The following is an 18,048-nucleotide window of genomic DNA, read 5'->3' on the forward strand; positions in this document are numbered from 1 at the left end:
TGAAGGAACCTAATAGAAGGTACGCCTATGACACAAAGGAAATTGGCCAGCAATTGCAACATGTTGGAGAATAGCAGCACCTGCTTCATGGCAATCCATAATACTAATCGAATATAATTTTTTTATAGAGATTATTGAATATGAATAAACAAGACTTTACATCACAAATCCCACCTCAAAACTTCGCACATCTTCCATTAATTATTAAGAATGAAGTATGTACAATGTGCCAGAATATAAGTTCAGTCTCTAGTGCATTGAGTTTATAAATTATCCGAGTATGTGAATTAATCAAAATTTACGCATCTCAACGAATTTGAAGCCGAGTTGAGTTCGAAATACTGAAGGCTTCAGCATGCACCATCCAGATCTTCCAAAACTCGTCATTGCGGGCCTCGCTTTCCAAGGATGTGTTTCGGTTAGAAAATTGTGTAAGTAACAATTACTCAAAACTATGCTTTTGAAGGCAAATCCTCTGTGAGCGTAGCCGTCGACTGGACAATCAACTGAGCTGTCGAGTGACCAAAAAGAATAATAGCCAATGATTCGAGACCATGGACTTCCTATCCTCCAAGTGTCTTCTGTCTGTACCCATGCTTTAACCGGTCAAGTAATTTCTCCCGTGTTTTTCTTTTTTTGTCCATTTTAAGGCGATATCTTTCTTCCCTCTCTCTTTCATATACACCTTGCCAGTAAACTTCCCCTGTTATTGGCCACAGCCATGTTTTATATGGGTGATCATTGTCATCTGCAGCCTCTGCAAGGTCTTCATCCATACTTTTCAATAACGTGATATTAAAGTACTTCACCCACATAGATCCTTTACGTTGTTCAATAAGATGTTGTTCTTGCAATAAACCCGAATGAGGATCGATGTACACCATCTTCCGTGCACTGTGGTAAGCCCATACATTCACCAATAGTTCCAAAAGTCGACAATAACAATACTTCTTCTGTTAAAAAGAGAGTATCGCATAAGAAACATTCATTGTTGTCATTAGTCAAACTGTTGAAAAGCCTAACATAATACATTTTAAGTCCATCTACGAGGACTCACCTCTGGTGTAGAAAAACCTAGCAAGCAATCATACGTCTTGCTCGAGTTCATGTGTAGACCATGAAGAGAGTCCACAAACATCCTGGGGTCATCACATTGTAGATTAAACTATAAGGGTGGTTGGACTGCCTTGATGTATGGCATGTATGATGTGATACACATATATATGAGACTGGGGCATAATCGTGGATCTAGCTAGGGGTGTGTTATATTCCTTACTACCAAACAATTTCCCTAAAACATCTTCCGCAAAATTACCTGGAAAACATAATGAACTCCACAAAGGAAGAGGTTGGCATTACCCAACTGTGCAGCGCAGACCAATGCCCTCCACCTTCAGGCATTGGTGGAAGAGCATCTATACTCGATGGTAATCCATACATTCTGCGGAATGCGTTTTCAAAAGTGGTTCTGCATGTTTGGAAACAGAGGAATTGAAATCATTGTTTCTATAATCTTGAAACTAGCCAAAATTCCGCTTGTTACATAAAAAGTTCATTGCACAATCAAGATCCATAGAAAATACTACTAAATGAGCCATTCTCAGATAGTTAGTAATGATCCGCTCAATGGATCAGAGAGAGAATCCTTCACCAGTCATAAGACGACATTCAAACTTATTTCACCAACAACAGGTCACTTACAACTCCGTTCAAGAAAACAACCATTTGGTACTTCACAAACCTATTAATTGGTCTAAAACAAGATTTTATTTGAAGAAAAGTCGAGATCAACTGATTTAATATCACGCCACAAAAGATTTAAGTAATGCAACACTTACCGGCACCTTCCCCCATTAACAACGTCGCATGTGGACCAAAATGTCAGCAGATCATTGCTTCCAACAATGCCACTATCCATATCCAAACATGCCCAATAGTATATCACGTCTCCTCTAGAGTTTTCTTGTATTGTTTTCTCTAAAACCTCTTCTGCTTTCTTTGATAAAGATACCTGACATGTGAAAGCAAGCATACCAAATTAAATTTGTCAAGACATCCACGAGAATAACATAATTTTGAATTCTAGAATCATATTGAAGCAGATAGAAGAGGTCTTTAATATTCATTTAAATTAAATATCAAAAGCATGGTGTTTACTATGAAGGTAAATATTTTACTCCCAAATCACACCTTCCTCCCAGCAGCACGCCATGACTGAAATCCAATCCATGGCCGCCTGTGAATGTCATCGATTCCATTAGCAATTGCAAACATTCCACCAATCTCACAGAGGATATCCCGATAATATGCATCATTCAAGATAGAAAGCCGACCAACAGCACCCACGTCATCTGAGTTCAGTCTCTGGCCTCTAGTAGACTAACACAAGCCAAAACACAAAAGGCATTGATGAAATGACAAATTTAATCCACGTAAGATAAAGACAAATATCTAACCAAACTAATGTAAACGCTTTGCCAAATCTCGTTAAATGCAAAATGCCAGCAATACTGTCATATTCATAATATGATAGAACCATATAGCAAGTTATGTGTCTCAACTAGGTTCATCGAACTTACAAGACTTAATCCACGGTATAATGAACCATGGTGCAAAAATTGCCAGCTCCCAGCCCCATTGTAGATCTCATAAATGCATACTGGCTGCCCAGTTCTTTCTAGCTCACCTTCATCTCTCTCATTTGTTTCGAATTTAAGCTTTTCAGACTTCCGAGCATTACGATAAATGTCATCCCATTCACCAATATATTTCTCCATTCTTTCCTCAATCTACAAAGCATAAGTCATGCTTCAGCTAAACTGGAAAGAGTTGATTAGGAATTTAGACGTTGGAAAAAGCTGAAACACATGAAAATGATGGCATACCTCCTCCCTTTCAAGCCTCTCAACTTCCTCAGAGCTTTCTATTTCGCTCAAAATATCCCAGTCCAACACTGATTGAAAATTCTCGTTCAGATCTTCGGGGTTGTTTTTGGAGACAGTTTTTAATGCAACAAAATTTATCATGTCTTCTTCAAGGTCAAAAACAATGCTGGAATTAACTCCCAAAGAACCTTGTGGATACAGATTTTCCATGTTCCCATATATCTGCTCTGTTTCTGTTCTGAACAGACTCCAGTGCCAAACACTATGGTTCAGCTCAGAAGTATGGCCAGGCAGCAGAACATCTGATGGAAAATTAAAGACATCTTCCAGAAGTTTTGCGTATCCGATTATGCATTCTGGAGCAAACATGTTTTTGACAAGCAGCTTTCCAGAGGAAGCAATAGAATATGCAAGTTCAGATAGTTTTCCCTCAGATAAAAGAAGTGAAAAGGCATTTTTTAAACCATCCGGATCGTTTCTCGGATAAATTTTAACGTGAACTCCATCAGTAACCTAAATGTTCAGTAGAATAAAAATTTTAAAAAAAAGAGTTGAATGTGAAGGATAGCAAAAAGATTGAAGTAGAAGGAAAGACAAAGCCGTACATGTTTTCTTATGACTGGATAATCTGGAGCAATAACAGGTATTCCAAAAGACATAGCTCTTGTCACTAATGGAGGGAAACCTTGCTCATCATGGGAAGAGCAATATAGAACAATGTCAGCCATCAGTACAATACCATTCACATCTCTGTTTATGCCATAATGTCTCAACGACTCATGATGTAGTCTTAAACGAGTCGCAACATCCTACAAGGATACATAACCCACGATACCGCTAATTGTCCAATTAAATAATGCAAATTATGGAACATCAAAGAAATTAAGAATAAAAAAATTTAAAAGCCATAGAAATTAACTGCATGCATGATCATCAGTCAGGATATGTATTGCCAACAAACAATAGTAACATTGAATAACAATTCTCCGCAGATCAAATCTGCTGGCCACATTTTGTTACATCTTTCCATTTTTGAAACCCACATAACATTAACAAAGACTCCCGAAACCTAATCACGAACAGATACCTGTATAGCATCATTGTAGTCATTGCTGGAGTTCCCACAAAGGAAAATGAACTTTGACGAAAATCCTAAACCATTTGATCTTGCATAGGTGACCAGCAAAGGTTCTAGATCTTGCATTGCCATGGCATAATCCCAAGCTAGCTCATTGTAGAAAAACGAACTCCCAACTATCAGAATCAGTATATCATCATTGTCAAAACCATGTTCCTTCCTTTGCTGAAATTTGGAATGCGTCTGACCATAGTTTTCCACAGCCCAAACATCGGCTAATGATCCAGGAATCACAAAGAAGTTTCCAGTGTCAAACACACTATATAACATCTGATACAGCAAATGGTATAGCCATCAACTACGAAGCACCTAGGCAGAACCTGCTATCTTAATAAAATAGAACTAAAGAGTGGATTTACCGGCAAAGAAAAATCTGGAAACACCACAACATCAGCCCTACTAAAGGAATCTTTCCAATTAGAAATGAGGCGGTCCCAGCCCATTTTTTCATACAAATGTAGGCGATTAGCAAGAGTATCCTCTTGAATAATCCATATAAGTGGCACAGAGCAAAAAGGCTCCTGCATAAGGCTGCATAAATATAAACCTCAAAAATCATAGAATCACAGGGAACAGGAGACTTAAATTCCAAGATTTTCCACATTGGTGAGCTGGCAATGGTATAAAAGAAAAAGGGCATTAACTTGTATGAATTGCAATATATCTTAGAAAGAAGTATACTCTTCTTGGGTGAATTGTTTAGCTCTCTAGGACCATAGTTATCGATTCAATAACAACAAAATCAACGAATAATTTAACAGATACATTAATGATGGCCCACTAAGAATTTTTTTTCCGGGTAAAAGATATTATCATCTAGGCTGTAATAACAATTAAAGTCTATTTAGCCTAACATAAAGTTAAAAATTAATCTTAGCAAAACTTGTGATTGTTTTACAAATTAATCTGTCAAATTTTGTGGAAGACATGATTTAAATCGAGCGTCCAAGACATGCAAAAACAAGTTTGAAATCATAGAAATGGAATTGTTATACTTAGCCATTCAATCGGAATTCTAATTGTCCAAGAAAGCGGGGATAATTAAGGTTCAACAAGCTATTTCTCAACTTAACAGCTACTTTCATAACATCAGAAGCAATATCAAAGAAATTGAGCCATGGTGGTTGGTTCAAAAGCCGGTTTCAAACTTCGAACGATAATATATGCTCAGATCGGCATTCCAAAGGCCCATTTGGAACTCCATTGTCATCTTCAAGAGGACAAGTAGAGGAGGATGTTTATAGTTACAGAAAGCAATTGGAATCAACCGATTCGACCCCATGACTGCCATTCCAATCTCCAAGGTTGAAAGAGTTTTCAGAAGGAATTTCTGAGCGTAACAGCTACTTTCATAGCATCAGAAGACAGAAGCCCTATTAAAGAAATTGAACACATGGTGGTAGGTTGAGAAGCCAGTTTGAAACTTCAAACAACGATATATGCTCAAAAGCTTATTATTTTAAATTTTCAGAAAATCAGAAGACCAACATGAAGATAGGCATTCTACAGGAGCGGAGCCATTTGGAACTCCATTTTGATCTTCAAGAGGACAAAATGGGAAGGATGTTAACAGAAGGTTACAGAAAGCATTTGGAATCCAACCCCATGACTGAAATTCCAATCTCCAAGTTTGGAAGGGTGTTCAGAAGGAAGATAGAAGGGAAAATGGGGGCAGTCGGCAGTGTATCGATTGATCACATGAAACAGAATCCTGGTTGATAAAGTTGCTGAAAATTTAATTCTTTTACATGGCTGTTTGAACTTGTGAAGGATTAGGAGGCTCCTTTGTACTCAAACCTATTAAAAAAATTGAGATTTTCGCTAATGAATTAAAGATAACAAGTACTCATTCAAGATCCCAGCTCATTTTCAACATTTCGAAAGTGTCCTTTTTTAAGAAAAAAGATAACACTACCCATTGAGGATTGGGGTTTGGCAGACCTCTACCAGTATATAAATCAAAACGAGAGGGACTAGACAAAAACTTCCTGAAATTATAACTAGGCATTTTTACAATAGATAGAACTCAAACCATGCCTAGGAATATTATTTACATAAAAAACTTTTAGAGATTTATGGACATGACCCTCACAATCCAAGGGGAATAGAGAGTAACTGAAACACAATAATTCTGATAAAATATTCAAATAATCTTTGAACAGTTTGAGAAAGTATGATGTTTTACCTGGAAATGGTTTGTTTAGCTTCCAGAGAGTCCATAATAATGCCTTCAAAACTGCAGGAATGAAAAGGCATCACTCACTGCACAAGTAAACTGAACTGACAAATAGTGGTGACTCGCATGAAATATCAAGAGCATTAAGAAGAAAAGGCAAAGCAGAAATACATTAGCCAATCAATATATCCAAATCTGTCTGGGCTTAAAATTGAGACTTGACCACCAATTTCCTCCCAAACTGTACGTGCTCTGCCATCCTTCAGGGCATATATCTATAGAAAACAAAAGTAGTGATACAAGCTCGTTTCATAAAAAAGGAAAGATAAAATATGTATCATTGGCAGATAAAGAATGATATACACATTAACAAGACCTACATATTATTTTAGGAATTTACACGGATTTGTAGCAAAGAGAAAACAAGTTTGATGTTCCTACTAGAAGGACCCTAGATTTCTGTACTATCTCCTACCAGGACATAAAATAATCTGTTCCCATAATTTAAACAATATTCACCTTTACTACATAAGGAAATTGACTCATGAGTTTCTTTTTGTTCCACAAACATGAAATTCAAATCCCCTGATGCTTTAGTTACTACGAATTAGAAGTAGATGAGATAGTAAGAGCACAAACATAAATAATATCAAGATTACTTGTAAGTATTTCATAGATGATTGCAATAACATTATATAACATGATAACAGGAAATTATGCTATAAAAGGGCACAGATCACCATGACCTTCACGCCTCATTCACCAAAACTTTAACAGGCCTTTACGTGTAAGAAATACTATGTCAGGCCCTTTTTCATAAACTGCTAAGAACTTGAATGCTCGAAAGAGCAAACGTTCTACATCAGCAATTACATTTCATTTTCTATATTATTTAATGCACTTGGGCCAATTGTATCAATGTTTGAAATTATTGGCTATTGTTTTTGTTAAGATCATGAACTTGGGCCTAACTCCACCCCAAAAGCTAGTTGTGGGGGGAGGATTGTCCAAGTTCATATATACAACTCCCAAGAGCTTAATCTATCCGGACATTTAACATATCCCTCGAGCCCAGGAATAAACAAATGGAGCGTGAAGTTTACAAGACATTAGCAGGTGACCTATAAGGGCAGTCTAACACATACTGGTGGGTATGAGCTCCGATACCGTGTTAAAATCATGACTTTGACTTAACTGCACCCCAAAAGCTTGCTTGCATTAGTTCTGAAATTGATACATCCTATATACACGATACAACTTAATAACAAAGATAAATAAATCACTAATTGATCAGCTTAGTAATTATTTTCTATTGTAATTACTTTATAATGGAAAAATGTACAATATAAATATACAAAATATCTCCCCTATATTATCAATAAGATCTTCAACATTTTTCTTAAGATATTTTCAGTTTCCTTTCTGTGAAGTCCACGAATTTGAAACAAAGCCAAGCCTAGACCAAAGATAGATACACATTTTCGAAAATGATGTAAGCATCAATAGCCTTTGACCAATATTAAAACCCACATTAAGTACCATGTTGTAACAGCCATATACATACAATTTCAAGCCATTTTCCTCCATATTTCAATTTTTGAAATCCCTTCATGTGCTAGAAGGTAATAGCCTTGCAATCAACCTTCATAGCCATTGAACTAAAAAATCAAGGAGAATTTTGACCTCCTTTTCTTTCAGGCTTGTCATTCATGGCTGATTATGGTCTTTAAAAGAGTGTAAGAAACCCATGTAAGAAAACACTTTCACAAGTGCAGTACTCTACATGATTTATGATATAAACTGGTTTTGGCGAGATTCGTACTACAAATCTTATTGCTTACAACTGTGTGATTGTTAAACAACGTTGGTGTCATACGCCTCGGTCTCGGGGCTTGACACTTTCCTTCTGGTATTACACGTAAGATAAGGATCCATTCATAAGGATCTATTCTTTATGAGAAGTTTGGAAAAATTATGGAGAATACGGGAAAAGATGGAGGATATTCACCAAATTTTGAATCATTGGGCTTTGTGATTTTTAAATAGCTACGCCAAGTGCTTGATATTGTGAACAAGATTTTTCTTTGGCAACATCTTAAATTAATAACGCGGTGTAACAACTTTTTAATGATTGGAAGACAAGGTAAGTTTGACATTTTTTCCGATGCTACCACTTTAATTACAAGTCAAACCATGTAAGATTTTGTTTACTATTTATTTTTAAATCCTATTTAAAGTGATTTGAATAATCATTAACATTTAAATATTTTCAAATTTTAAATACAGTTTAAAGGGTTAAAGCATAACGTAATGATAATGTATTTTTGAACTTCATAAAAATTTAAATTCTAAATAATGATTATTTTGGGACTTGGGAGGTGCGCAAATGTCCGAATATATATTTTTCGAAAAAGATTAGTGAGAGAGATAGAAAATTCATTGGAAAATTCATTGGTGAAATGAAAACCAAATGTGAATCAAGGACATAACACCTTCACAGCATTAGAAAACAGCGCCATCGAATTGTTTTCAAATAAATGCAAACCATGGTATTGTCATATCATGACTTTGCACAAGTAACGAAGAAGTACCATATTTACATTTTCTTGGATAATACCTTGAACAGATAGCCAAGACCTTTTAAACTCTTCATCACTGAATATAGCATCAACGTTGATGGATCTTTCTCCATGCTCCCCAAGATCTACAACCAAAAACCAACAAATTATACTGTAATTAAATTGGACATGCAAAACACAATATAAATTACTCAAATATATATGCATGCTTGGATCAAAAAGAACACTGAAAAAAGGTATACAATAGTGGAGTAAAATCAAAACTTGCTTCTTTCTCGGAATGCATTTTAGAAAGTCGGTGTAGATAATTCAGGAACATCAGTGATTATGGTAAGGAACACATTATGCTAGCGCTTCATATTTTTATCTGATAAGTAAATATATTAGGGTCATTTAGCATACAAATTCCAAAAAATATTGCCAATTTGAATATCGAGAAAACAAAACAAAAGGGCAGCAGATGGAGAAACTAGAAAAAGATGCACCTTCGATGCTTAAGCTTCTTTTCAAATTAACCACATGTATTATATAAATGCAAATATAACATGTAAGGGGAGCCCCAAAAGCGGAATAGTAAGATACCCTCAATTTGCACTATTTTACAATATTTAGAGGATTAGAAATCCACTTAAAATAATTAATTGCACAATGTCTCATTAACATATCAACTTTAAACAAGATATGACAGGTAAAAGTAAGATTTTTTATTTAATGTGTTTCACAATCATCTTTCAGGTTTTACACTATTATATGAAAATAGGAGTACTTTCCTTTAGAAAGCACTAAAGTTTTACTGTCAGTTTTACAGGTTAGTCTATGCTACACCGTGAATGTATCTCCCTCAATTCCAATATCATTAGATCATGTGGATCCCTCACATTTTTATGCAAGTTGACATATATGTGTTGATGATCTAAATACTATCATTTGACCACGTCATAGGGAGAGAAATACTCCAGCAGAATAATCCTAAATTGCATATTTATTGAGAAATTATAGTTATCTCACAGAACAGAGGAGCAGAATAATCCTAAATTACATATTTACTGAGAAATTATAGTTGTCTCACAGAACAGAGGCGACGTACCATTTTATCATGTCTCTTCAAATACTGTCTCAAAATTTCAATATGCTTAAGACTTTAAGACCAATAATTTTTTTTACAAAGGCCATGAACTCACATGAAAAGTTAATATTTCATTATTTCCATCATGCAATCCAGAAATAGTAAATACATTTATCTCTCAACTGATCAGCAATTTACAAAACTACTTTACGCTTCATTTTATATCTTAAGAATTCCTCAATGATCCATCAATGCTTCACACACGTCAAGAATAAGAAAACAGAATGAAAGAAAGATGTAAAAAATGGCACTTAAAAGCATTGGATGGAAGGAATATTCACCTTTTTAATCAACCAAAAGCGTCTAAATATTGAAGATTTACTATTAACATTCTAAAGGGAAAAAATACTCAGTAACTCACGTGTCACAACTCCTTATGCTGTACTCTGTCATAAACTGGAATACCTTAAACCCCAAAAATAAAGCATCGCTTCATTGAAAAATGAAGGTACAAGAGTATCTTAAAATGAAAAGGGGGATACTTTATCTTTAAGAAACAAACGCATTATCTGCAGCAATAAATTCCAAAAAACCTCTACGATTTACAGATACAAATTAGTTAAAGAATCAATTCTGTAAGTCGGTAATTAGACAACGAACAAATATGATCTTATGATCTTGTTTGGAATTGAAAAGGTCGGAACTAAATGTATTCTCAATACATTGCATCTAAACACAAAAATGCAGTAGTTAATCACTTACAAGCCCGATTCTAGGAGGTCGAACGCCGATCCTCGGCTGGTTCCCGAGCCACTCGAACCGGGTGAAATTTCGCTCGAACCGCCGCGGCACGAACTCCAACGAGCTTCCCAACTTGAAATCATCCTTCACAGGCCACCTCCACCGCCGCACCCTGTGTCCGCCACCTCGCGAAGAAATCGAGCTCTGCAAGACGATCGATGCCAGAGCAAAGGTGAAAATCACCACGAAAATGCACAAGTAAAACCATGATTTCCCTCTAAATGGGCACCAGGAGAGCTTCCTCCTGTGGTGGTGGTGAGATCGAGAGGCTTTGAACGACAACGGCGTGATATTGGGAGAACGGGAAGGGAGAGTAGATATGTTGTGGCTACTGTTGTTACGCTTGAAGGGGAATCTATCACGGATCGAGTGGAAGGCGGAGGCCGCCGTGGCCGTGGAGGCGGTGGCTGAATTGTCGGAGGCGGAGTCGGAGGTGTTGGTTACCGAGCTTCGGCCCATTGGAGTCGACTCTGTAACGTGTGTGTGATCAGTTCGTTATCAGAAAGTTGAAAAAAATTAAAGTAACATTTTAAATTGCGTGTTTATACGTACGCGTTTTTGGTCCTTCCTTTTTCCGAGTCATTTTGCTTACAGTCGATTAGACACATTTTAGGTTCGACATTATTTTTTATGTCATAAATATTATTATTATATAAATTTGTGAGATTATTTCGCAAGAGCTCTACTCTTAACAAAAAATCCATCATTTTATATAATTCTCAATTTGGTCAAATTTATTGTTCACTGCTCGAATAAAGCTTGTAGAAGTAGGGTTTGTAGAAGGGGATTGAAGCATATTGTCGGAATACATGCCTCCAAACATGAAGAATATTTTTTTTGTTTGCTATTTTTTATACTCACGATTATAAATTTTTTAATTAATTTTTTTAACAGAAGAGAAAATATTGAGTAGAAAATTAAGGTAATTTTGTCTCAAAAGAATTGAAATATTAGAAATCATTTCTGGTTTGGATGTCCATTATTATTTGACAATGCCTAAATCGAGAAGATAATATGTTAGTTAGTTATTTTGTATTCAAGTTGATGAGAAATGAATATATATGTGGATGATATGTCTTCTGCTAGCATATTACTTTAAGTAGGTTAGATCAAGTTAAATGAACTGTTTTTTTCATGATTGTTTGAAGTTCATTGTTTGTTAATTTTGCAGATATTTCACGGTCGTTTTATTGAATTCATAGCATTGTTCATGTCGAGCTTGACAGATCTATAGACTATCGTGCAACCATATTTGCTCTTGCATAGAATTGAAATCTCTATCGTTTTATCAATTATGTGACCGATATTATGTTTTGTATTCAAGAATAACATTGTATGACATTATGATATGCTTTGTTGCATGTTATGCAATTAAGAAGAACAATGTATTGTGTAATTGCAATTGATGAATGGATTATGAAGTTGTAGATACCTTGTTTATTAAACTGGTATTTTCCGTAGCAGTTATATGTTCTGGTTTTTGTGTTCTGTTACATATATAAATACACCATGGCAAAATTTCCATGAATATTTTGAAAAAGCACACAATTTTGAAAAAAAAAATTTAATATTTTGAATTTAATTAACAAAACTCTAATGAGGCCATCTATAGGTTCGTACATTCAGGTCAAAATCAAACATATTTATTTACAAAAACATCACTTTTTAATATTGTTCTCGATCTTCTATATCTACATCAAGAATTTTGCATTTTTTCCCATTTAATTTTTTCTTTTTGGTTTGGTTTCTCAGAAGAAAAAAAAAACTGAATATACAAACATTGAAAGCAGCATCCAAGTACTAGTTATTATTAATTAATTAAGAACTTGTGTCATTTAGTAACTACCTTTGTCACCAAATGTATGGTTTTTTTCTTCAAATATTGCATTTTCGTATATTATCTTCTTAAATATATAAATAAGAGTTTAATTTTTCCAAGTATAAAATTACTTCATTTTTATAAAATAAAAATTTAACCACTTAAAAATATTAAAATATTATTTTTTCAATCTTATGAATCGGATATTTATTTTTTTAGAAGTTTTTCTAAAAAAAATATTTCCTATTTGTAAAATTTTAATTATATCAACTTCCTACAAATTGAAACTATTCCCAAAAATATAAATTTTTATCCTATATTTTTAAGTTACTAAAATTTTTTATACCAAAAAATTGTATTTAATGCACACATAACGTGTGATATATGTGTATGTGTGATTTAAGAAGTCGCAAAAACTTATGTGAGACGGTCTTACAGGTCGTCTTTTGTAAGATAAATATCTTATTTGGGTCATTAATGAAAAAATATTATTTTTTATGCTAAAAATAATATTTTTTATTGTAAATATCGATAAGATTGACTCGTCTCACAAATAAAGATTTGTGAGACCTTATCACAAGAGACCTATTCTTAAGAAGTTTCCTTATCTCCCCGATTCCCTCGTGTTTTTTTATATTTTATATACGAGTGTTTCTACGAATATGCGTTTGGAGGAGAAAATATTGGGATTTATTAATTCTAATATGTCATTGATAAATAAAATTTAAAAAAACATGTCAACTAGTGTGTCCCTATAATATATAATAAGTAATAATAGAGATGTGTAATTAAGTTCCAATGTTACTTTTTTTTTTTTTAAGGTAAAACTTGTAACTTTATTGAATCAAATCATCCATTACAAGATTAACCAACCAAGAAGGGAAATCACCATTCACCCAAACAAAAGGTGAAGGCGAAGAAACAGCAAAACTAGCAATGTTGTGAGCAACATTATTCGACGATCGGACTTTTGAATATAAATAATATGAGATTATTAGCTCACGGACTTTCTTCTCTGTTGAATGCTTATGAACGCACCGGGTGGAATGGGAGTTTCTGCAGCAACTGATGATCAGACTAGACTTTGCACATAGGTGGGTTGAGAGGGTAATGAATTGCGTCAAATCTGTCTCATATTTTTTCAGACGATCGGACTTGTGAGCAAAACTAGCAATGTTGTGAGAAACAGTGAACATTATTTGACTTTTAACCTCTCTCAAACTTATCTCCAAAAATATATTATCACTTATCTATTATTTTTTATTACATTTTAAAATTTTAAATTACTAATTTTTTTATTTCAATCTAAACTTTTGAATATAAATAATATGAGATTATTTAACATCATTTTTTTTACATATATGGACGCATCACATACAAAGAACACTAGTTAATTATAAAATATTAGATATACTAAAGTCGATTTAGAATCACAATCCTTACAAATAAAAGAAGAGTGGGTTTCATGTGAGACCGTCTCACGGATCTTAATCTGTGAGACGAGTCAACCCTACCATATTCACAATAAAAAATAATATTTTTTCATGGAAAACTCAAATAAGATATATGTCTCACAAATACGACCAGTGAGACCGTCTCACACAAATTTTTGCCATAAAAGAATATATGAGTTACGCAATCCTTCAAAATAAAATAATATAATCATGATAAGATACTCCAAATAAACTCAATTTTCAACAGAATCTCGGACGCCAAATTCCTATGCATTTGATTTTCGGTCTCCAAGTATTTGGGGCGAATGTTGTTCAAGCCCACTGTGTTCGGCAGAAATCCTTTACCCAACTGGCCAATTTGGTGGGGTTGTTGTTTGGCCACCGGGAGTTATAAACTTTTTAAAGAAACTTAGTTTGGTTGAATCCGTAACTATTCGATGCTCTCTTGGTAATCCTAGTCCGAATAGCAGCCAAGAACAACCTTTTGTTTGGTGGAAATCTAATTCATTTGGATACATCTTTGTTTGCGCTAAGGGACGTGTTGACAATATCCCATCCACACTTAAACTTGACGCCGATTCTTTGATTATGGAACACTTGTCACGTCCCGAGCCCAGGCCTGCTGTCACGCCCCGAGACCGGGGTTAGTCAACAACAGCGTTATTCAACAATCACATAATTGTTCAACAACAAGCCTCGTAGTTCAGTATATAATCATTACCATAAAAATAGAATCGTCTTTATAATAGTAACTCTGAAAACGATAAAAATCTGCGGAATATATGTCAATTCCGAATATATGTAAATATATCATCTCCTCTATTGAGACAAATTTATATCACTACACCACTGGTAGGGTGTCGACAAAATTTTCAATTCAAACATAGGTTTTGTTATCTCGGTCTCGACAAAAAACATCGATGTTAAAAAAAAACTATAATATTCATTATATTTAATAATGATTTCAGCTAAAAAGACCAAAACAAGAAACAAATGTAACTTACCGGATGAAAATCAAACTTTGAGAAATTATAAAACTAAAATACAAAACAGACAAACTTGTATGACTAAAATTATAATTTTCCCAACATCAATTATATTAGAGGGTTTGGACATATATAAGTATTGTTTCAATTATATACCTAGAACGCATATAAGTGAGATGATTGTATCGATTTTTATTGTTTACTAATATTATGGTGCACGCAATAGTAAGTTTCTTTTAATGAAAAACCAAAAAATAAAAATTATTATCAAATTCATTATTCTAGAAAATTCTACAAGACAAGAATAGACAAGTGGGTTCTAGAGAAATCCACTAAGTTCAAGTGTTGTCTAGAACCATGGAAACCTCCTTATGATTTATTTGTGTCGCAGTATGTGACATCCTACTTCTATGCTAGAACAAGTTTTGATTTATTAATTAATTGTGAATGATGTGTAATTTTGTCATGGATAATTAGTAAACAACGGCTCCTATAAATCTATCTGTGTGTCTGCTTTTTGTTTGATTTTCTGGACAACTTTGTTGCATTTTTTTTAATAAAATAAAAAATAAAAATGGAAATTATAAAGTATTTCATAGCATCATGAACAACTCTATGTTTTCAGCTCATTTAGGTAACATAAGGGTTGTTTGGGTTAACACGTGAATAACAGACCAATACGAGTAGCCAAAGATTTAGTGATTTTCTAGCAAATTTGATGAAAATATGAATTATATATATTATCTATGACACTTAAATAGCGTATAAATTTATTCGAATTCGTAGAATATGTATATCTTGCAACTAGTCGGTAAAACAAGTTAACGTTGATTGTTGCATTTTTTTTTTATTTTCCTTCTCGAGGGATTGTGATTTTTTAAATTACTAGACCATTTTTGGAATTGAACATGAAATAAGTCTACATTTAAATTACTAGACCATTTTTGGAATTGAACATGAAATAAGTCTACAAAAATGTAAAGACATGTTACCGTTCGAGGGGGCTAAATTTTAAATTCGAATGTCAAACATATTGTCCTCTCAAAAGGGGATGGAGATACCGGTCTCCAAGATATCGAACTTCCTTCTCCAAAGCTTCCACGATATTGGCAGAGCCACTTGCCGAAAGTTAATTCACACACCGGTCAGCATTTTCGCGCTCATGCTCGGTCATTTTACACAAGGTTCAAGTTATTGAGAAAAAGGACAAGACTTTCAGGAGCGCCGATTTCGATCCATGCATGCTGCCACTGACATCTAGCACAACAACAAGATCAATAGGACCATGTCCCAGCGTCATTGATGCCCTTATTTGACCGAGAAGAGCAAATTCAAAAACAGCTTCTGCAGAAGCTACACCACACCGCTCCGAAAAGGTCTCGATACTGACAATCTCAAGGTCAGCGGGTGGAGCAGGAGACATAGGATCAAAAGTGACCATATATAGCTAGTGGTTCAATATCATAAAATTGAACTGGTTCTGATATTCCGTGGATATCGGCGCCATCTTGATAAATTTTGTTATTGTGGGTAACATCATCATGATCTTCTGCAACGTCTTCCTCCATATCATCAGGGTTTTTTTTTTATTTCTTAGCAGTTTTTTTCTTTTTTTGGTCAATTGTATCTTCTTTGAACTCGTATTGTCACGGCCTTTGATTTCTTTGTCTATTTTATATCCCTTTCTAAATTCAAATCATAGTCTAATTCCACTTCTTTTCCCTTCGTATCAGCACCACCTTTGATTTCTTATTTCTTCATATCATCATCTTCCGCTTCTTTTCCCCGTGTACGTACCACCATCGCCATATTCTACATTTTTGTCGATCTTATCATCATTTTCCACGCATTCTTTAGGGTTTGTGTGATTATCATCTTCCACTTTTTCTCCCCCCTCCCCCTCTTCACCAATACCAACTTTGAAATCTTCATCAATCATGCCATCATCTTGATCAATTTCTTCACTCCTCTCATGATCACCATCTTCGACATTTCTGATGTTAGCAGCATCATCACCGACGTCGACTACTAATTCCCGTCACCTTCTTCGACTTCTTGATTCTTGGAATCATCTTCCATAACCCCGTGATCTTCATGAATTTCTTCAGTCCTGGCATCATCGATCACCATCTTCGACGTTTCTGATGTTAGCAGCATCATCACCAACATCGACTACTCCGGCATTCCCGTCACCTTCTTCGACTTCTTGAATCTTGGAATCATCTTCCATAACCACATCATCTTCAATTTCTTCAGTCCTGGCATCATCACCATCTCCGACGTTTCTGATGTTAGCATCATCATCACCAACATCGACTATTTGGATTGGTAGTTTAACTTCAAATGCCAACTGCCGGCTAATTTTTTGTTGCATATGCACAAACTTTTTCATGCTTTTATAGAGCATTTGGAAGTAAATTTTTTTTTTTTTTACTATTTTGAATTTAATTAACAAAAACTCTAATGAGGCCGTCTATAGGTTCGTACATTCAGGTCAAAATCAAATATATACGGTATAAATACACACATATATATACCTTTATTATATTAACCTTCAGGGTTGTTTGTTACATTTTGTATGACCATTCTTCTTTTTTGTCATATTCGATTACTAATTATTTAAGAAAACATTACGTTTGTAAATTATTGGACATATATTGTCCTTCGGTGACTATTTATTTACAAAAACATCACTTTTTAATATTGTTCTCGATCTTCTATATCTACATAAAGACTTTTGCATTTTTCCCCATTTAATTTTTTCTTTTTGGTTTGGTTTCTTAGAAGAAAAAAAAAACTGAATATACAAACATTGAAAGCAGCATCCAAGTACTAGTTATTATTAATTAATTAAGAACTTGTGTCATTTAGTAACCACCTTTGTCACCAAATGTATGGTTTTTTTCTTCAAATATTGCATTTTCTTATATTATCTTCTTAAATATATAAATAAGAGTTTAATTTTTCCAAGTATAAAATTACTTCATTTTTATAAAATAAAAATTTAACCACTTAAAAATATTAAATTATTATTTTTTCAATCTTATGAATCGGACATTTATTTTTTTATAAGTTTTTCTAAAAAAAATATTTCCTATTTGTAAAATTTTAATTATATCAACTTCCTACAAATTGAAACTATTC

The 18,048-nt window shown here is 34.2% G+C and overlaps 1 protein-coding gene across 1 annotated transcript; it reads right to left on the reverse strand.

The window, feature by feature from the left end:
• Positions 1 to 168: 168 nt before the first annotated feature.
• On the reverse strand, positions 169 to 11,156 carry LOC140824036 (uncharacterized). The gene is made up of 14 exons (XM_073185641.1): positions 10,607 to 11,156; positions 8,817 to 8,903; positions 6,371 to 6,474; positions 6,209 to 6,259; positions 4,383 to 4,554; positions 3,973 to 4,293; positions 3,491 to 3,694; positions 2,886 to 3,398; positions 2,580 to 2,789; positions 2,191 to 2,379; positions 1,839 to 2,011; positions 1,316 to 1,468; positions 1,058 to 1,139; positions 169 to 953 (listed from the first exon to the last, which is right to left on the reverse strand). Exons 1-14 carry the CDS (start codon positions 11,102 to 11,104, stop codon positions 564 to 566), a joined length of 3,147 nt encoding a protein of 1,048 aa, XP_073041742.1. The 5' UTR covers positions 11,105 to 11,156; the 3' UTR covers positions 169 to 563.
• Positions 11,157 to 18,048: the final 6,892 nt, after the last annotated feature.

Source organism: Primulina eburnea, chromosome 1, assembly GCF_022965805.1.
Source record: "Primulina eburnea isolate SZY01 chromosome 1, ASM2296580v1, whole genome shotgun sequence".
NCBI classification, from domain to species: Eukaryota; Viridiplantae; Streptophyta; class Magnoliopsida; order Lamiales; family Gesneriaceae; genus Primulina; species Primulina eburnea.